The sequence below is a fragment of the Pomacea canaliculata genome, linkage group LG12 (genome assembly GCF_003073045.1).
Source record: "Pomacea canaliculata isolate SZHN2017 linkage group LG12, ASM307304v1, whole genome shotgun sequence".
Classification (NCBI taxonomy): domain Eukaryota; kingdom Metazoa; phylum Mollusca; class Gastropoda; order Architaenioglossa; family Ampullariidae; genus Pomacea; species Pomacea canaliculata.
Window position 1 is genome coordinate 14,663,341 of NC_037601.1, and position 20,880 is coordinate 14,684,220.

Genomic DNA, 20,880 nt, shown 5'->3' on the forward strand with positions numbered 1-20,880 from the left:
TGCTCGTTGACACTGGCTTCACATTTACTGTCAAACTGTCATCGTCGTACATATTTTACTGAGGAGTCGCGTGGATAGAGAAGTCTGCGAGTGCGTACGTGTATGATTGTGCGTGCACAAGACAGCGTGTATAATGAAATGTGTGTGGCTGTGTCGAGCAGTGTGTGTGTACAAGAGCCAGACCTACAGTCAGGGTCAGACGTGGGAGGATGGCTGCAGCTACCAGTGCGAGTGCATCGACGCCGCCAGGGGGCAGTACTCCTGCACCGACAAGTGAGTACGTCGTTTGTCGTTTGTCACGTGACTTTTATGTTACGGCGAGCGAGATCGGTTCAGGGGGAGTGAGGAGGGCAACAACAAAGGACCGAGACTCTCTAGTCAGTCTAGTGAAAGTGTTCTGTCTGGGGAGGGATTTTCATGCGTGTGGCTTGAATTATTTCTGCTTACCTCACAGGTGTCCAGCCTACTACTTCCTGCCCCCCAGCTGTTACTACAAGGACAACCCCTCCAATCCCTGCTGCAAATTTGTGTCCTGTGAGGGCACTCCTCCACCCTCCACCACCAGCACCATGCCCCCTGTCAGCGTCCCTGTCGTGGTCAAGCCAGGTACAGCATTCACATTTTTCTCGGCGGAATCTTAACAGCTGATGCAATTCCTCTGCAACATCTAAAATCCCGTTACGTAATGTGATGTTACCCGTCTTGCAGTGACGTTACCCTGCCTCACTTCACGAATTTCTGAGGAATTGCATAATGATCAGCATGATACGCTGAGATTTTTCTTAAATTTTCTAAACGGTGCGATTGACTGAATCGACTGAAAAAAACGATGATGATCTGATGAGTGTTTGTGGCAGACACCTGCGTGTACCTGGACGGCCAGCACTACAACACCGGAGACAGCTGGTCCGCTGGCTGTGATGCCACCTGTAAGTGCGACAACGGGACCACCAACAAGTACACCTGTCTCTCCAGGTAAGTAAATCAGCGTCCATCACAGAACAGGTAACCCCCTACCTCTCGAAGTGATTGACATGCCATGTCATCGATTTTATCGTCTCATTGCCGTCGTGATCATCGTCATCGTCACTGTCAGTGTTATCACTATCGTCGTCGTCGTGATCGTTGCTATCATCATCGTCAATGTCAGTTTTATCGTCGTCATCATCGTTATCATAGTCATCATCATCGTCGCCAGGTGAGTCACGTGAGCTGTCAAATCTCATTCAGTTTCTAGTTTTGCAAATAGTAGGTTAGACCTTATTACATGAATGATGTGTGACGATCTTACCGATGATATGAAAAGCCCTCGCATGCTCTCACCAGGTGCCCCGCCTTCTCCTCCCTCCCGAAGTACTGTTCCCTCATCCCCGACCCGCAGGACCAGTGCTGCGAGGCTCCGGCATGCGAGGGGCAGCAACCCATGGTAGGCACCAACCAGCCGACTCAGTCGCCGTTCCTGCCGCCTAACGTAACCAACGTGGTGCCACTGGGGACACATAGCATTGTGTCAGGAACCAGTTCTGTGGCGGAAATTTCACAGAGCTCTGGCATCTCCGGTGGCAGAAGTAAGTCTGAGGAATTGATTTAATTTTTTTTTTCTATTTTTAATGTATGCTTTGCCTGTTCAGTGTCTTGTCATGAGGACTGATTTTGTTTTATTCTTATCGCACTACTAATAGCAGTTTTAGTAGCTCTTGAAGTTAGTGTTTAAGTAGGGGTAGCAGAAATACCAGGTGGAGCAGCAGCGGTATTAGTAATAGTAATGATAATAGAACTACTCTCCTTTGCCGTGATAGTAAACAGAAGAGTTGTTATTGATGTTTTGACAAATATATTTCCTGTAAAACTCTGTGACTGCTTTCATCGAGACTACATCCATGTTATGACTTGAAACCGGTAACAAGTGATACAAAGTGTCATTTCCCTTAAATGTGTAGTAATGTAGAACATTCTGCACGACATGTTTGCTGTTAGAACGGTTCTTCAACTAATATTCTTCACAAACATATAACAAGAGAAAGTTTCTTTGATTAATGTTCTTTATAAACATAAGCAACAGAACGGTTCTTTGATTAATTTTCTTCACTGTTGCCTTTCTTCAGGTGCTTGCGTATACAAGAACCACGAGTATCACCAGGGCCAGTTCTGGGAAGATGGTTGTGACTTCGTCTGTTCTTGCGAAGATGAAGCTACTGGCTCGTATAAGTGCATTACAAAGTATGTATATATTAGCCACGACTTTTGTGTCAGCCCTTAATACTTGATTTTGATTCTTATTTTATGCTTTAAATAGATGCATTTTATATAGTTTAGATATAGATGAAGCACGAAATTTTTGACAGGTTTGAGAATTTAATTTTCTGCTGTGCTAAATAGGCAGAATGGAGAAATATTAACTTGTAGCATACAGAACGGTACACGTGTGTGCGTGAGGGAGGAACTGTGAGAGAGGTATTATTATAACACACACGCATATATACCACACACACACATCATGGACATTTCCATATCGCAGCAAAGAGTATGCTATTAAAAGGTATTAAAAGATAAAAAATTTTAAAAAAGCGTGTGGCTTAGACGAAAAAAGAAAAGTTCAAAAAGAGTGAACGTCAAAATCTCTCCTTGGACAGGTTAAAATCTCCTTAAAACAACGATTTTCAGCCAACGTACATAGAAAAGAACATAATACAACGAAACATTAAGGGAAATACTGTCCGAGATCATTTGTGGTAAATTTTGGTTGAGTCGTTACTGTACTAGGGGCAGTTAAATATATCTTCCGAACATGAGTGAGCTCATAATTTCTATTGCTAAACTTTTGTATTGAGAAGTGGTCAGGTGCCGCAGTGGCTAGCGCCTGTCACCAATGCAGTGAGGGTTGGCTGTCCTGCGTTCAGATCTCGTCTCTGGGACGCTGTTCATTTTCTGTATATGGCATCTGTTTATAGATTGGTCTGCTTTGCTGTGATATAGTCTTAGTTGCTGCCTCGGAATAATTCTGTCCCCTCTCCTTCCCCTTATTGAGGTCAGTTCAACGTCGCTAGAACCCACGTCCCGCTCTTTTGAACATCTGCTTTTTTTACTTTCCTGACGCCAGGTGTCCCAAGATGCCGCCTCTGCCCACATATTGTGTCATTGTCAACGTACCGGGGCAATGCTGTCCGTCAATTACCTGTGAAATACCCGGCAAGGGCACGTACAACCCGGTACCCGAGTTGATACCGAGCATCCTGTCTCCTCAAGGACCCGCTCCGTCCTCAAGCCCCCAGATCCTGGTAATCGTCGATAACACGCAAATATCGGGAGCTCGTCCGCAGGGTGGAGGAGCCACTCTACCTCCCAACATAGACGTTGGGGGCATCACGGGTAAGAAAGCCTGCAGGTAGAGGTACTCGTATGCACCCTCGCCAGGAGCGAGTTAAACGACTGTTCTTATTTATTCATTCATTCAAGGAGATTTCTTATTCTGTAAGAATTACCCTTCGCGTATCCAAACTGCGGTCCCTGCTTCATCTTTTTATCGCCATTTAAGTGCATTGGCCATTTGAGATAATCTGTCATCAATTATTAGTCGGTTTTCAACTCAGCATTCTCTTTCGAAACGTAGTCCTGATATCTGTTGCTGTGTAGACATGTGTGTCAAGGACGGCCGAGTGTACAACCAGGGTGAAAAGTGGACGGAGGGCTGCGACTATGACTGCGAGTGTCTGGACGGACGGTCGGGGTACTATGAGTGTAAACCAAAGTAAGTCCAAGTGACAGGATTACAGTTTTACGATGCCAGAGTAGAAAATCGTAGTGTAAAATGAACATTCAAAAACACACTCAATCAAAAAAAAAAATCAAAAACCTGGACAGTAATTACATTCCTTAAAATCATTCAGATTTCAATTTTCTATATTACTATTTTAATTTTCTCTAATTAATAATTTGTTTTAAAAAAATCTTACTCAGAAAGATTTTTAAAAAACCTCACACCTCAACAGGTTTCATGTGAATAATTTAAACTTTTAATAAATCTGGTCAGGACTTCACAAACATCACTGAAGAAAACGGTAAGGTTCTTCCCCGTCCCAATCAAGGAGACACAACACGCAGCAAAATCACTCTCAGTTCATTGACCGTTTATACTAGTTATACTCTCATTTATACTTTCAATGACGCCGTTATATCAAAGAAAAAACAGCCACCATGAGACGCTCACACCCTCACGCATCCACGCAAATCACTCGGCATCCGCCATCGTTTTCTGGTTCCCATTCTCGTCCAAACAATAAAAAAGCCGCAGGTTTGTGACAGTCGGAACGCAGGAGAAAGAAGATATAAAACAGAAGAATAAAAGCTCGCCATGACTTTATACAACAGGTGTTGAGGGTAATGATGTAAAATCGAAATGATATCAAAAGATTTTTTAAACTGCAAATGACGTGATATCGCCAGAGGGTAAAACTTAAAATGACGTCATCATAACTCAGGAAAGGGAAACTTATAACGTCAGCTGAAATGATGTCATAGCGTACGAGAACGTCAAAAGGCGTCAAGCGCACAAGGAAGGGAAGGTCGAGTTTGACACTTGCTCCTTCTCCTCACCTTGCAGGTGCCCGACGTATGACAACCTTCCGAACGCCTGCACGTTGGTGAAACAAGGCTGCTGCAACGCTGTCATCTGCACCAATCCCGATGGCACGACGGTGGACCTGACCCAGAACCCCTCCGCCGTCGACATCTTCTCCGTCACCTCCGTGGCGGCCTCCGGCTACTCTGGCTTCCGCGCGGGCTACCAGATGTCGCAGGGATCGTTTTTCGGCAGCTCCCGTTAGTTCTAAAGACTTACCCACGTTTACTGTCTGAACTTTTCACGGCTCTATTGTTGTAGTGGTCAAGTATCCTGTCCCTGCATGAATGTGTCAGAAACTGTACACAGAAAACGGATTTTTTTTTTTTAAGAAATAGAAAGTAGATATAGAATCTCTTGCCACCCATCACGGAAGTACACAAGTACACAAGGACAGATAGCTCAGAAAAGGCTAAACTCCTCATTTGGTTAGTTTATCCAGCTTCTTGACGTTAGCCACCCTGAGACGAAATGTCTGCCCCTAATCATCAGTTTCGTGATTTTAAATGAAGACAAAAGTTCAGAGAAGACTGAAATTACTTGTATGTCAGTGTTGTGTAAAAAAGGTGGTGCTGCGTCCATCGATGGCATTACAGACGTGTATAGGTGGGTGGCTGATTGTATGGCGAGACCAACGCTCGGCCTCTTGTTAAGTTCGCTATGGTCTCGGCGAGCCTAAAGCATGAATGTGACTAAACCGGAAGTTTTATACACACTATCCTCGATCGAGCAATTAAGCTGAAACATGGCAGAACCGGAAACTGTTCTGTAAATAGCCTCGTTCTATGAGTTAATTGAAAAATAATCGTCTGCGAGAATACAGATTGATGATGGCATTATGGTAGGTTCTACTGGAATATCTGAATTAAAACGCGAGACATGCATGCATTCAGACAAAAAAGTCGTTTGGTAGATGAATGGCTTAAATGCCGGCAATCAGAAGGACGGACGGATGGATGGTATCCAAAATTTAAAAAAAAATTAAAAAAAAATGAGATGTTCTTAGAAAAGCAAATAAAAAAAGGTGTAAGCGACATGAACTTGGTTGTACCGAGACACTACTGTTGGTTGTAGAGGCGGCCTGCTTGTACAAGGGAAAGGTCTACAACACGGGCGACAAATGGGAGGACGGCTGCGACTTCTTGTGCACCTGTGAGGATGCCACCACCCACCAGTTCGTGTGCAAGCCTAAGTGAGTTGTCGACGGCACTAATTTTTTTTCTCTCTCTCTCTCTTTCTCTCTTTTTTTTTTCTTTCTCTCTTTCTCTCCCCTTCTTTCGTGTTGTTTCCGCACTCTAAGCCAGAAGTGTTTTAAACCAGTTTTGCACTTTTCTGTAACGAAAATGTCTCAGTCTTTTAAATAAATAAATCCTAATACAGACAGGTGTGTACAGATTTTAGCACACACGTTTAAATCTGGTCTTCTATCAGTAGTTGTAGACCTGACCGTGCAGTTGTCAAAAATGTAACTGTTTAACTTCATAGATCACCGGCCATTATGCGTCTTTGGGCAGGTGTCAGCGCTACCTGCAGATCCCCAGCACGTGCAAACGGTTGAAGGACCCTCAGGGCTGTTGCGAGGTGCTGGACTGCACGGTGCCCGTCACGACTACCCCGAACCCAGCGTGCATCGACCCCCTCAACAACTGCCCCGACTACGGCAAGGAGGCCTGCGGTGGAGAGTATGAACCCTGGGCCCGGCGTAACTGTCCTTACTACTGTGGTTACAAACAGTGTGGTGAGACATACGTCACACTTTACACGTCAAGCTACAGGTGTCAGTGACATGTCATGTCATACGTCACGTCTCATATGTGACCTGACCTTTTTTGTTTTAATTACAAAATTCACTTGTAGAACATTAAGGGTTGGACAAGTAATGCAGAAATTTACCAATTCAGTTTGTCCTGCTGGGGATGAAGTAGTCTTTGTCGTCTTCTTTGATGTGACCAAACCGACGGTGTCAGATGTCATTCATAAACATCTTTTTTCCCCATTCCAGTCGACTTTAGGTAACGTTTGCTGACGAAGAAGGGTAAGATGCTAAATAGCAAAACTATGGTCAAGAAACTGTCAGAAATGCATAGATTAGAAGTGTAGAACCATACACGATTGGTAGAGCGTGCTGTACTAAATAACCTATTTTCGAATATACCTTACATATACCTGTACTTACAGTAGCTTTATATCCGGTTGGGGGATTGATAGGTGGTGAAGAGAGCACAACTCCCGGCTCTTGCGTGGACAAGTTGCCAAACTGCGTGGATTACGGGAAGGACGCGTGTACTGGCCAATACATTCCCTGGGCAAGCGAGAACTGCCCTGCTTACTGCGGGATGTGCTCAACAGCAGGCAAGTGCAACTGTAACGGTGAACATTATGCATCGCCTTTTAAGTTCAGTGCGATTGCTTTAAGTTCTCCATCCTGGAGAGAATGGTCAAAGCTGGTTGTGATTCGAACAACCACTTAAGAGGAACGGTGTCGGGAGGCATTGAAGATAGTCTGGCACAAGTTTATCGGCATTGAAAGGCTTTATTAATAACGAGTAAAATTAGCACCACACACACGCGCTCCTCAGAGAGAGAGATTCAAACACTTATCCTGAGTGATACCACTTCTGTTTGGCTGTAGTTTTCGTGAAATAGCCTATTTCCTCAATTTCATGACATCAGTTTCCTCTTCTCTCATTTCCTACTGATATTTTCCCATTTGCTTTTTGCTAACTAAAAAGGACAATTTCTCATATTTAAGAAAGTTCACATCTATGCATAATGTAAAAAAAAAAAGTTCTTTGTTCTGTATTTGATAGCTCAATATTTGAATTACGTCATCAATCCCGGATGTGCTCGTCGTTGTGCGCAGTGACCACCCCTGGCGGGTCTCAGTGCTTTGATCTGCTAGAAGACTGCAGTAGTTACGGAGCTTCTGCTTGTCAGCCGCCGTACACCGAATGGGCGCGCACCAACTGCAACAGAACGTGCGGCTTCTGTGGATGTAAGTACCGAGGTTACGTACGCAGCTAAACGTTACTTAGTGCACTACTTGTGAGTTGAGTTGCTGTCAGTGACAATGATCAACTTTATTAATCCCAACGGGCAATAGAACGTTCTATCTACAAGGTAAAAACATGTGAGCGAGTGACACAATTTAAAAAAAACACAACACAAACTTACATCTAGACCATTCTTATTCACACCTACATCACTACGTCACACGCACGCACTCAAATGATAATTTATCTGTGACTGAGCACCTGGTCTGCAGATGGCACAAACGATTTAAGTTGCCTATTGCTTCTATATACAGGCATATGACAACGTTTATCTGAACGTAATAACACAAATTCTTCCGTTAGTACATGTACAGGTATTGACAAAGTGCATGAAGCTTTATCTGTTGATTACAAAAAGAAGCTAAATTCCTTGTTCTTGATGCCAATTATCGTAGAACAGGTATGGACAATATTGTTCAGACTATTCCTGTCATGGGCAGACAGACTGCGGAACAAGCGTACAAACAAAAGAGATAAAAGACTTTTTAACAAGTTTGTAGAAAATGCTTGTGAATTGTAATCTTTTGTTAGAAAAAAAGGTGTTTTTATCTAAATTCCGCCTGCTATCATCACTGAGGGCCGCACCAACTTAAAGTGTTTGACCAAGTAATAATATCGCATTGTCCAATCAAAATGTTCACATTTATGACGTGCCGTGAAATATGGTCTCAGGCTCGTTTTAAAACTCAGAGCTGCCATGTTTGAAGATTTGTGTCTAGTGTGCGGAACCACGAACTTCTATGACTGGACTGCTGGCAGACGATTTTTTCCAGTTAACTCCTAAAACGAGGCATTAGGCTATAAAGCTTCCGGTTTAGTCAAATTATTTGTTTAGGCTCGCCGAGACTTAACAGCACTGAACTTCGCAAAAGGCTAAGTGTTGGTCTTGGCAGACAGACAGCAGTCCACCTATACACATCCATGAAGGAAATGAGTCTTTCTTTGAGAAATTTTAAAATCATACTAAATTAAGCCCGTTCATTATTAAAGTAATATTGCTTTCGGGTTCCTCATTAACGTTATAGTTCTAGAGATATCAAACTTTGTAATACACTGGCTTCTGTTATGGACCTGGCCTTTATTGACTTTAGACAAGCGTTCTTGCCGTGGCAAAACCACTGCCAGCACACAGCAAAATATTTAGACATACGTCAAGAGTCGTGTCTAGATCCACGGTTGGTCTTCTTCTTCTCTTTAGACGTCGTCGTTGTGGTCACCGGTGGCGGGTTCTCTGGCACCTCCGGCCCGAATATGATTGTTTCCGGACAAGGCTCGGAGTTTCATGGTTACAGCCAGCCTGGTAAACCGTTGACCACTAGTCACCATGACCAAATGCCCACTGAAACAGAGCAAGAACTGGCCCGGCAGAAAGCTGTTGCAATTCAGTTCCTCGCAGGCATGGAAGCAGACCTTTAGAAATGTGGCCGTCAGACGCATTGCGGACAGAACTGAAGCCATTAGCATCCTCAGGTCACTAATTAAGCAAATGATTGTAAGCATGCTATTTTTGTATACTAAGCCATCATACATACATCACCAACTGAGGCCTGTTTTTCCGAACTTGTCCTGCTCAGACATACCACCATCAGGAAGCCCGGTTCCTTCCAACGATACAGAGGATCTGCTCGGTAAATGCTGCTTCTTGTTTCCAAGGAAACCTTAAGCAAAGCGAAAACATCGCTTTGAAGTTTCCGGTTTTAGTGGGCCTTTGGTGAAGGTGCTGTGTATTTTTATTTCATCTGATTAATGTTCAGCGTCTGACAATCTAGAATAGGCCTGCATGTTCATGCTGTTTCAGCCATCTTGCTCTCTGTTGTCTGTTCCTCGAGTGCGTTAACATTTTAATTTTTTTTTTTTTTACCTCTATCTCATTCTCTCCCCACTTCCATAGCCCTTGTTTTTTGTTGTTTTTGTTTTTTTTTTTTTTTTTTTTGGTGTGGGGGTTGTTGTTTTTTTGTTTGTTTGTTTGTTTTTTATCTTCTTTTTCTGTCTTTGCGTGTATGCGGGCGTGCCTCTGTGTGTGGACGAGTGCTTAGACGTGGGAAAGTGGTTGAGTATCTGGAGGGTCTTGAACAGGAAGTTGATGAATGAGTCTATAATAATATAAAGATGGAGAAAAGAACGACGGTGATGGATGCAAAACATGCATAATTAATAATGCACGCACACACACAACGCCCAGCAGCATTCTTGTGGGAAGGGGAAGCATACATGCAATTTCTCACTGTAGTGGTTGGGGGCTGGAGTGGGGGAGGGGATAGAGAAGAGGGAGCATGGGAGAAAAGGGAGGTAAGCCTTCACACTACAGCCCCACCAGCCTTGAATTCACTGTTTCCTTCGCTCCTTTGCCTGTCACGTCTTTTGTCGCGCGCCAGGCTGGGTGACACTGCTGAAGGGGGTGGCCGGGGTGGAGAACGATGACCTCTTCCAGCTGTGGTCGTCAACGGACACACGCAATGAAAACAACGAAATGGCCAAACGACCGACGGCAGAGTTCCACGGTAACTACAAGCCAGCCTTGTCCAATTACTGGGACCAGTGCAACTTCGACCAGGTGCGGACAGGTGTGCAAGCGCATGTCGATGACTGATTTAGCTAAGGGGACATAACCCAAAATGACGGATTTCCTTTTTGTTTGTTTGGTCTGTCGGTTTGTATAAGGGTTTTTTTTTTTTCTACTTTAGATTTTTACAGAGTTTGCTTGGAACTATTTTGTCCGTTTTTTTGAAAGAAGTTTGTTTTCGTGACATCAGCGTTACACGCCAGGGACAGTAGCATTTGACCAGAGGCATCTGGCTTCTTGGTTGCTTTACAATCCAGTACAGCTCTACAATCTTAAAAACGTTCTGACTCGACAGCTATGAATCAGTTATATAGACTGTTACTCGCACATTGAACATCGTAAGCCTCACATAAACAACCAACTTATTTGCGTGTTTACCCAGGTCAAGGTGTCTGTGTGGAATAATGGTGAGGAAAAGGCCAATATTATTTTTGATGCCAAGGATGCGAACAAAATGAACTGGTTTGACCCCACCCGTATTATCACCTCCACCTACAACGACATCAAGTCGGCCCAGTTTAACTTCTTCAGTCTCCAAGGGTAAATTAATTACCTTAAGTACCACAGTGGCTTGATTACCACTTCCCTGAGCTCTTTCCATGCCATCAGTAGCTTCATAATGTCCACGCCTGTGTAATCATAGCGGCTCTGATGTCTTGCGTCTCCAAGGATAAATAATTGTCCGCATTTGTAGCCAGGTCTTTCTGAAATCCTACAGGGACGCTTCAATGGGACGCGAGTTCTACATTAACAAGCAGTCGAGCGGATGTGACGCGGTTGGCTGGATCATGGTGTCCACCCAAAGGTCTTGCTTCTATGAACGGACATCAGCAGCTAAGCCAACGTTCCTCTACTCTAAAGCCACGACCGCCGATTCTTGGAGTATGTCAGTCTTGCTTCGAGATTCGCTTGTTGATTTTGGTACAGCAGATAAAGACAGGCTAAATTAACTGTGCCTCCAGCTTCTCCACGGATGACTGATGAACGACTGGGTGACAGAGAGACAAAAGGGTGGAGATGATCAACATCATTTTTAACATTTTTATTCATTGATAAAAATCTGAAAATGCAGAAAATGTATTGCTGTTTAAAAAACAAAGGCAAAGTATGCTGGCTCCTTTTGAAACTGAAAAGCCAAAATGTCCTTCTGATATAAATTACTGTAAACACAACGTATCAATGATTTGTCTCTAAAATGGATGTGATATTCAAATATATCAAGAGTTCATATCTAAACATGTAGTCTGTTTAAAATGTGAACAGTGAACCGGGCAGAAGGCGATGTCTTCATGATATCTGCCCATGGGGGCATTGTAAGTACTTCTATGCACTTCATTTGTGTCTTAGACCCGTCTTTGTCGTGTGCATCAACCGACAATGCACATTTCGCCGTGTTTGCCACATTCTTCCTGTACGCAGTGAAAGATGTTATTATACAAATATTGCAATTTTGGTGATATATTTTGTACATAGCACCATGGTGTTCTTTTAGGAGACTTTTCCTTAATTTCATATAACGAAAAAGTAAAAGCAGTTACAAATGCGAATTAAGTAATCGTTACTTGTAAAATAATTAGACTGCAAGTGGTTGACTTTTTTATCCTTCCCCAAAGCCCGAAGTAATTCAAAGACGTAAACACTTTTTTTTTCAGGTGGCAACACGTCAAACATCAGGCGTAAGTCATTTTTCGTTATAGTGATTTATGGTTGTCTTTCTTTTGGCCTTACTTTGTATCCAACAGAATATCTGTAAAGTCCGACACAGCCCGAAAGTCCTCCGTGCGGTCTTTCTTAAAGGTTCCAACAGGCACTGTTTGTGTACATGCTTTCTTGAAGGTTCCAGCAGGTCCTCTTAAGCTCGCAAATATGTGTGAATGTGCGACTATAATTGGTAAATGTTTACTGGATGGTAATAAAAAAAAGTAAAATTGCCGAAGTCACAGATTTGACAAATCTGCGGTTAATACAGCAACATAGCACGCTATTTTTCTAAAACACGTCCGGCCCAAACAGGCGAGCGCAGTGCTCCTTACAGGAAGACTTGAATCACAATCGGAACAGTCAAAAATCCAGGATGGAGCCAAATTTTAACCAAGGGAACCATCGTGCGGCGACGTGCTAGATGAATATTGAAATGTTCTGTGAAAGGGAAAAAAGAACTGCAATACAGGACGATGTGTGCACGGTTAAGAAAAATCTTTGCTTACAATTGGCTGCACCTGTAGCGTGCCTAGTAAGTTTCACAGCGAACTGAATTTCTATTTATCTTAATAGCCGTGTGTTCCTATGGCGGCCACGACTACCGCACCGGCGAATCTTGGCAAGATGGCTGCGAGAAGAACTGCACGTGTCGCGACGCCAGCATAGGCTACTACCAGTGTGACGATCTGTAAGTTTGACACGTTGTGATCTTTGTCCTCGCTATTATTCCTATTAATAATTTTTTTTAAATAAACACCACAAAAGAGTACCGCCCTGACGTTTGTCAAGATCTGCAACAGAATCTTCCAGCTGCCCGGACTACGGCACTGAGCTCTGCGCCTAGATCACATCGTTAATATCTTACATGGGAATTTGTCAGCTCTGCGCTGTCACACCATATGGTAAATGCTGTCGACAAGTAGACTATACTATTCTACACACCCATGGTTAGGAACATGAGTATGCAGTCAAACAGGTTGTATATTAAGCTTGCAATGATGATAATAATAATGCTGATTACCCCATGAACAGGCGAGCTCAATGTGTTCATGGGACCAAACAAACCAACAGTTAACATTACAAAGAAGCACACAAAAAAATATGTGAGCACCAGCTCTTTCATCAAATGGACCTCAATGGAAATATACTGTGATTCTGCTAAATAAATACCTGATGCAAAATAGCTGCAGATGATCCAGAAAGCTGCAAAGTATTTTAGAAGAATCAGCTCAGATTTAGTAAATGATATTTCCAAAAATTCAATAACCTTTCACAGGTGTCACAAGTACCAAATGCCACTGCCTGATGGTTGCCACCTTACCAAGTTACCTGGACAGTGCTGTGAGACACTGAACTGTTCCATATCTTCAAGTGAGAATCCTTTGCTGAAACCTCTTCTCTTCTTCACTCGAACTCTTTATTGACATTTGGTTCTCTTCTTCACTCAGAACCATGTGTGCTGGGAGAAGAAGCTGGTGCATAGTCTCAAGTTTCCAAGAAAATAACACATTTTAAAAACCTGACTGTATGGATGACTTCATTGGGTTTCTGCATTTCAAAAAGAAATTGCAGTAATTCCGTTTAATTACAGTTTAATACTGTTACAAAGATGGTATAGCTAGCAAATTAATGCTACAAGCCATAGTAGGTAAGTGCAAGTCGTAAAGAGATAAGGAATTTTCCCGTGCACACACTTAAACAAGGCTAACAGTGTTGTACCGGTCCTGTTTTTCACCAGACTGCTTCATGTTTGTCTGTATGATAAAGTAAAAATTTTTGAATATAATATATGTACCAGTGGATATTGCTGACTACTTCTCAGTTTGCTAACCTTATCTAAATAATGGTGCTTTCTTCTGAACTCTGTGGACAGCTGGCGGATGCTACTATCACGGACATTACTATCACCAAGGCCAGACATGGGATGATGGCTGCGACTACAAGTGCACATGTGAGAGAGACATCGACGGTTTCTACACCTGTCGCACCAAGTGAGAATAGTATTGTCGAATACACACTCCACATCAGTGTACACAATTTTTATTTCATTTATATTTTTCTTTGGGATTGTCTTGTTAAGAACAACTCAAAAAAGACATTGTATAATCTCTAAAAATTATACATATCAATCAAAAATGGTTATCACTGCACAAAAAGCTTAGGATGTCTTGAACATCGTGAAATACTTTCTCGTAATCTATGCACAATGGTATCAGAACTGGCTAAAAGTGTGCAATTCTATCACAAAGGATGTTTTCAGGTTAAATATGAATGGCTTTAATGCCTGGTCCACCAACACATATACATGAACATAAAAATATCACTTGAGTATTGGACAGTTAGTATCAATCTTTTCATAAATAGAGAAAATGACTAGATCAGCAGATAATTTTTAACAAATTTAATAATCTCAGTATCAAACCCAAACAACCCAACAACAGGTCCTGAACCATGGAGTGAAACAATTTAAACTCTGTTAGTATTTGACAGTTATATATTTTATACTTATACAATCTTGCTAACCACATCCTTGCGTTTCATGAATCTTTTTCTAGATGCTTATCATGGAATCTGCCAGCTCAGTGCTACCTGGCCAGCCCACCAGCTGGTAAATGTTGTCCTGTACCTACATGTCCAGCAAGCATTGTAGTAGTCTACCCTCCAGGTTATGAACAGGAGTAAGCCAAACTGGTTGCATGAGTCGCGAACCGCTCTTTCATACCATTGAGATGCTTGAAGACTGTAAGATGGACTTCATGCCATATGAACTGCATATAGATGCCAAATAAGTACTATACTATGTATAACTGTGAAATAAATAACTGCATAACAGACTTTGTAAAATTATTTATAAGAGAGCATAGCAGCCATTTTCAGATTGTTTCAAATAGACTCCTTCCTAATATCCTTAATTTCCACAATTCTTCACCATGCTCCCCAAACTCTTAAACAACAAACAGCTCTGTTTGAATCATCTCCCTTACCTTCAATAGTTTAGGACATCTGCATAAAAGCACATCTGTTTAACGTTGCTTTAAGAATTCTGGAAAGACTGCTGTTACAAGTTCTTTCTTGTTCACTTTCCCAAGAGCATTGCGAGGTATGCTGGGAAGACAGCGAAGAATTGAAGGAATCTGGTAAGAGGGTAACACATCTTGAGCCCAGATCTTCAGTTTATCAAGAGTTAGGGTGCCTGCTTCCTTCAGCACAACAGCAGCTGCAACCCGCTGTCCCCAGGTAATGTCAGGAAGCCCAACGATGGCACAGTCAAGAATTGCAGGGTGGCACATCAGATGGCGCTCTATATCCAGAGCACTGATTTTGTAACCACCACTTTTGATGATATCCACAGAAGATCGCCCAAGGATCTTGTATACCCCATTTTCTACTGCAACAGTGTCACCTGTTGGATACAGACCGCAGGCAAATAATACACAATACAGTATCACCTTTTCTCTATAACAGATTACAGCTGCAGTTCTGCTAAGTGTTACATTGAAGCTCCTCTCCAGTGGGTTATTGCAATACTGCACAATCCTCTAACATTACTGTACTCTAAGCATGCATTTCCTTAAGACACTTAAAAAACAGCTCAAAATTTCTTACTCATCATGTTTTACTTACATTTTGGCATAGCTCTATCAAGACACATCAATCAAAAATTAAAAATTTTTAAGATCAGAAGCTTCTTAGCTCACCAGTCTTGAACCAACCATCAGGCGTGAAGGCATCCTGTGTAGCTTCTGGGCGGTTCCAGTAACGATGAAAAACGCTTGGACCTTTTACCAGCAGTTCGCCTGCCTCCCCTTCATAGCCTATAGCAAAGAATGCATGCGAACATTTGCAATGATTATTTACATTATTCATTAAGTTTATCAACACTAGCAGTAGGGTTATCAAGACTTCTTTGCTGAGACTTGAATGCAGAATTTCTCTCTCACGCGCACGTAAATCTGGCATCAAATTAAAACCCATGTAATGCCAAAATCAAACAATTCAGAAGTAATCATTATGATCATTTATCATCTACAATAACAAAGTAGCTTTTTATCCAACTATCCATGTTTGACTGAATTATAAAACATTAAGCAAGTCACAGTTCAATTATCAGTGAGATAAACCTTGTACAAACTCCAGAGCAGTCTTACCAGGCTGTACAACAGTCCGCTTTGAATTGCCAGTTGCCAAAACATCATAGCCATATTTTGCATAAACGTTTGGCTTTGAAATACAAACTTCAACAGAAGGAAACGGCTTTCCCACAGTACCTGACACAAATTTAATAAAGATTTGACAACCAGTGCATCAAGATAAAATTATATTATTTTTTCAAATCTCAGCTTTACAAAAAAATTAGTGACAAAAGCTCCCATGTTAAAACAGTCTAAACTAGATTATTTTAAATGCTACTGCAACACACCTGGTATCCGAGGGCCGTCAAGAGGACTGGTTAGTGCCATGCCAATTTCTGACATTCCATATCGCTCTAGAAGTCTGTGGCCAGTAATAACTTCCCATTTCTCCAGCACTGACTGCGTAAGTGGTGCTGAACCACTCACCATCAGCCTGTGGAAACATTTCAGATATACACTGTACTGGTTTTCACAAGTGCTTCATACTTTTCTTCTTAATTTTTTTTCTGTCTCCTTTCTCTAAGTAGACTTAATACTTAAAACTAAATACCATGACAGGTCAAGATTCCCAAACCAAGCTTGTAACATGCAGCTAAATCTAGGACTACTGTGGGCAAAGACAATGAAAGATACCCTGCACGACTACGGACTTAGGCACGTGTGGGAACAAGGTGGGGTTAGATGCCAGGGCTTTTATCCTACTGCTCAAAACTGAAAGACAACTTTGTACAAAAATGGTTAAATAAAATACAGACGAGTGATGGGTAAACCTACAGACAGTTTAAATAGGAATTTGAACCAGAAAGACATTCTGTATTAACCATAAAAAAGTTCAGAAATACTCTAATACGATTTAGACTAGGAATTAGCGAAATAAACATTAATAACAGATATTCTAACACTTTGATCAAAAACTGCCCTTTTTGCCAAGACAAAACGGAAGATGAAGAACATTTTCAGCTACAGTGTCAAACCTATGTTGATATCAGGGCCAAGTATCTTGCACCCTTGATAAACAGTGGATACCAGCTGACAACGTTCACTGTGTTGCTGTCTAGAGGGGAAACAAATGATATAAGAAATGTAGCCATGTTCATTTTTTATGTTCTAAAGAGCAACGTTGGAAGTACTAGACAAACGTGACCCCATGTGGTTGAACTCACAAAATGGCCAAAATGTAAAGCAGGCAGAGGCCGATGGCCTAATAATGTGTGTGTGTGACCCATCAAATAAATAGTTCAGTTCAGTTCACTATGTAAACTTCAAAAATATTTTACTTTTCAAAAGCAGATTTCACAAAAATAAAGGATCTCCTTTTTCTCTGGTGTAGGGAAGTGTAGCAAGAGGTTGAAGATGATGTGAAATTCAAATCTCCATGGAATCTTTTTCGAAAGGGAGGTCACTGAAGATTGTTACAATTCTGTGGACATGAATCTTGGCTTTGGACACCTGTGCTCTATGACAGGGCTATGCTCTATTGGCAGGGCTGGCCATTCAGGGGTTCCTTCAGTTTACTTCCCTTTGATCTGTCAAACCCACTACCATGTAGTGCAAAATCATAGCTACGTAGAAAAGCACACACACAAAAAAAAAGGACCCATAATGGGGAAGAAAGGAAGACATTGAGCTTTATGTGGTCAAAGGGAAAAAACTCTTTGTAAGAAAAAAAAATGAAAACTAGTCAGAGTGACTTCCCATATAAAAACCGTAAACAACAGCAGGCATGCTTTTTAACATTCTGTAAAATTTACAGAATTATTGACCTAACTCCATAGTAAGTTGACTGTGACCAAAATGCTGCACCAAACAAGTATGCGCTTCTGTTTGGAAGCCAACGTTCTAACCACTTGGCTGTCTGCTACCCCAGATTATAAAGACATAGTAAGAAATGTGACTGATGAATAAAAATATTAAGTGGGTAAATAACTAATATTTACAGAACGTAAAGCTGTTGCTGAAGGTTTATACATGGGAAGTTACTGACTAGTTGTGTTTTTTTTTTTTTTGCTTTCAGAGTTTTTTCCCTTTGACCGTGGCAAGCTCTACTCTCCCCTGTTCCCTTGTGGGTCAGTTTTGTGGGTGCATTATATGGAAGAGGATATAAGGGAAGGAAATTGAAGGGACAACTGAGAGGGTTAGGGAAGGTAAGACAGCAAGAGAGAGATGAGATATTAAAGCTGTCCCTGAGTAAAGCAAGGTCTCTTACACTTTACTCCCCTATAACATTAAAAATAGGTCAGAGAATGACCTTTACCTCTATATTTTACCTGATGCGTTCCTTGCAAACAGACTTGATATATTCTGACATTAGTCTTGATCCTCTACCCCTGTGAAGTTCTGTCTCATAGTGCTGAATCAGCTTCACATAGATGGTGGGTACAGCCATAAACAGGTTAACTCGCACACCCCCTGTAATGTTGAGGGGATTAACCAGAGAGCTCCAAACCTAGTAAAAGCATAAAACATACAATGCATATAATGAACCTTTTCCTTGGAAACTAAGCAACTCCAATTCTTTCTTTGTACATGTAGGCATATTTTTTTTTAGCCTGTAAATTATGAACAAGTGAAAATTCATTTTTTGTTACGAAATGAAAGTAGCTTTGAGCACCTATTACATTGACAAGAAGTTATATATAGATTTTCAAAAGTTTTATAAATGAAACACATGATGAAATGAAATTATATCATAATATCATTAGTACTAACTTGAAACAGGTTAATAAAAACATTTTTCATAAAACATTATCACTTTGAAGTACTATTCAAGATGTCTATTTACCCTCTCTCCTTAAATATAAAGAAAGAAAAAAAGAACAGTATTTGTGAGATTATGGGCTTGGAGGTTGCATAATAAGAGAACCTTATGTGGGTCAAATTTGGGCAGCATTAGACAGGTAGCCCCAGTGCAAAGTGGTGTCAACAAGGCATTGATTATTCCATGGACATGATGTAGTGGCAGAACATGCAGAATCACATCCCCTGATGACCAGGCCCAAGCTGACGTCATTGCATCGATCATGGCAGAAAGATTTCCATGGGTAAGAACCACACCCTTAAAAAAAAATAAAGTCACAACAAATATTTTAAAATTTTGATTAGGTTGAATTTTTCCAGAAATTTTCTAGCATTTTCAAAATAATTTGCAACTCTGAACATTCTGTGATAAACCTAAACACATATGTTCCTTTACCTTTCCAAATGATATGTCTAATATGTCTAAAGTTTAATACAACAATTTTACAGACGTTTACAGCTGTTTATGCAAGTTATTATTAAATTCGGTTTGCCTATCACCTCGGTTACCCAACAATTACTCAGAAGAGACAGATGTCTATGCGATTTTGATTTTGAGAAAAGCACTATTAATCCAAGTGTCTTACCTTTGGAGGTCCTGTGGTGCCACTAGTATAAACAATAATAGCAGGATCATTTTTAAATCCGTTGTTAAAAAGATGCAAGTCAAACCATCTTTTGGGGCGAGTTTTTCTTACTTTACCAATTGCCTTTGGTGTTGTGGCCTTTTCTGATATAAACCATTCATTAGCTGCATAATCCCTTTTTAAGATCACACTCATCAATAACATGTAATGGAATGTTAAGCTGAGAAGACAATGGCAACAATTTGTCAGCATAACTCTTTGAGGCTACAAGGACAGAGCAGCCAGAATCTTTGATAAAATACTCCAGTTCTGAAACTGGATGAGTTTTAGCAAGCGGCACAGTGATGCCATTTGCCATCCAAGTTGCCCAGCTTGCAACAACATAGCTGGCATCATTTTCACAAAGCAACCCCACACGTTGATGGTTCAGCATGTTTCCATCCTTTCCACAGAGATCACTGAGAGCCATTGATATTTTAAAGCTGAAGTGAAGCAGATCATCATACAGGTACTGATCATTGTGGTCAACTAGGGCTGTTCTGCCTAGATGATTCTCTGCTGCCAAAAATGATGGCAACACAAGTGATGTCTTTCTCAAGTTTGCATTTTGCCGAGCTTGGCACTTGTTGCAGGTACCAAAGCATCTGACAGCATTCACATGAATGACAGATCTGAGTGCAGACTGAGAAACCAATGCATCTGTGATCGCATGGTGTAAGATGAAGATGGCTGCAAAACCTGACAATTCCTCCATTGTGACAAGAGATGCAATGCAGTGCTTTTGTTTGGACTAGCACTTAAAGCAGCCAGCAGCCCCCTAGAAAGAATCAAAACTTTAATGCAATAGCACAAAGATGCTATGCTAACATTAATTGGCTATAGTTTTATGGTTAACCTACCTAAGAATCTCTCTTCCCCATGACACCCCACCTCCCCTTAAATCTATTCACTGAACTGAAACTGAAAAATTATGTTTTGGTGGCTGGAATGTAATAAACATATTAATAATGGTCAGACAAGGACCTTCCATGGATTCTCCCTATGACAGCATTTAATGGTTATTATATTAAAAATTATAACTAAAATGTTTCCAAATTTCTTGGTGCACTGATATTACATCCAAAACATCAATGACAAACATTTTTTTTTCCATTTAGCTCTTGCCCTTTACGGGAAAAGAATAAGCTAAGTAATTAAAGTAATTAAGTACTAAGTATTACTATAAGGGCTTCTGAGATACAGAATGGTCTTCACAGTCAAACTATGTCACAGTCAGACGTCCCGCACCTCGTGTCTGAATATACTCTTGACAAGTCTATCAAATGTCCCCGTTGTCTTTAAAAATCATGATTCGGCGTTCTTTGACGGGGACGACACTATCATTGTTTTACCTCTGATCACCTTAACAAAAAAAAAAAAAAATCAGACA

At 41.3% G+C, this 20,880-nt stretch overlaps 2 protein-coding genes across 2 annotated transcripts in view; one reads left to right on the forward strand and one right to left on the reverse strand.

Moving 5' to 3' along the window:
• Positions 1 to 14,767, forward strand: part of LOC112577403 — a 53,254-nt gene extending 38,487 nt beyond the window's left edge. The window contains 23 exon segments of the mRNA XM_025260468.1: positions 162 to 273; positions 455 to 606; positions 858 to 975; positions 1,327 to 1,568; positions 2,106 to 2,220; positions 3,101 to 3,369; positions 3,634 to 3,748; positions 4,601 to 4,818; positions 5,693 to 5,810; positions 6,133 to 6,356; positions 6,827 to 6,970; positions 7,482 to 7,613; positions 8,870 to 8,971; positions 10,047 to 10,225; positions 10,617 to 10,774; positions 10,953 to 11,116; positions 11,498 to 11,547; positions 11,887 to 11,910; positions 12,071 to 12,125; positions 12,509 to 12,623; positions 13,212 to 13,306; positions 13,809 to 13,926; positions 14,491 to 14,767. Coding sequence (XP_025116253.1) covers positions 162 to 273; positions 455 to 606; positions 858 to 975; positions 1,327 to 1,568; positions 2,106 to 2,220; positions 3,101 to 3,369; positions 3,634 to 3,748; positions 4,601 to 4,818; positions 5,693 to 5,810; positions 6,133 to 6,356; positions 6,827 to 6,970; positions 7,482 to 7,613; positions 8,870 to 8,971; positions 10,047 to 10,225; positions 10,617 to 10,774; positions 10,953 to 11,116; positions 11,498 to 11,547; positions 11,887 to 11,910; positions 12,071 to 12,125; positions 12,509 to 12,623; positions 13,212 to 13,306; positions 13,809 to 13,926; positions 14,491 to 14,617 — 3,146 coding nt within the window. The 3' untranslated portion in view covers positions 14,618 to 14,767.
• Positions 14,768 to 14,916: 149 nt separating this feature from the next.
• LOC112576533 (acyl-CoA synthetase family member 3, mitochondrial-like) lies at positions 14,917 to 20,626 on the reverse strand. Its single transcript, XM_025259071.1, is given in 8 exon segments — positions 14,917 to 15,338; positions 15,634 to 15,750; positions 16,084 to 16,203; positions 16,356 to 16,501; positions 18,336 to 18,514; positions 18,932 to 19,123; positions 19,452 to 19,649; positions 19,651 to 20,626. Coding segments are annotated over 8 exon segments (1,887 nt in total). The 5' UTR covers positions 20,206 to 20,626; the 3' UTR covers positions 14,917 to 14,958.
• Between the last annotated feature and the right edge of the window lie 254 nt (positions 20,627 to 20,880).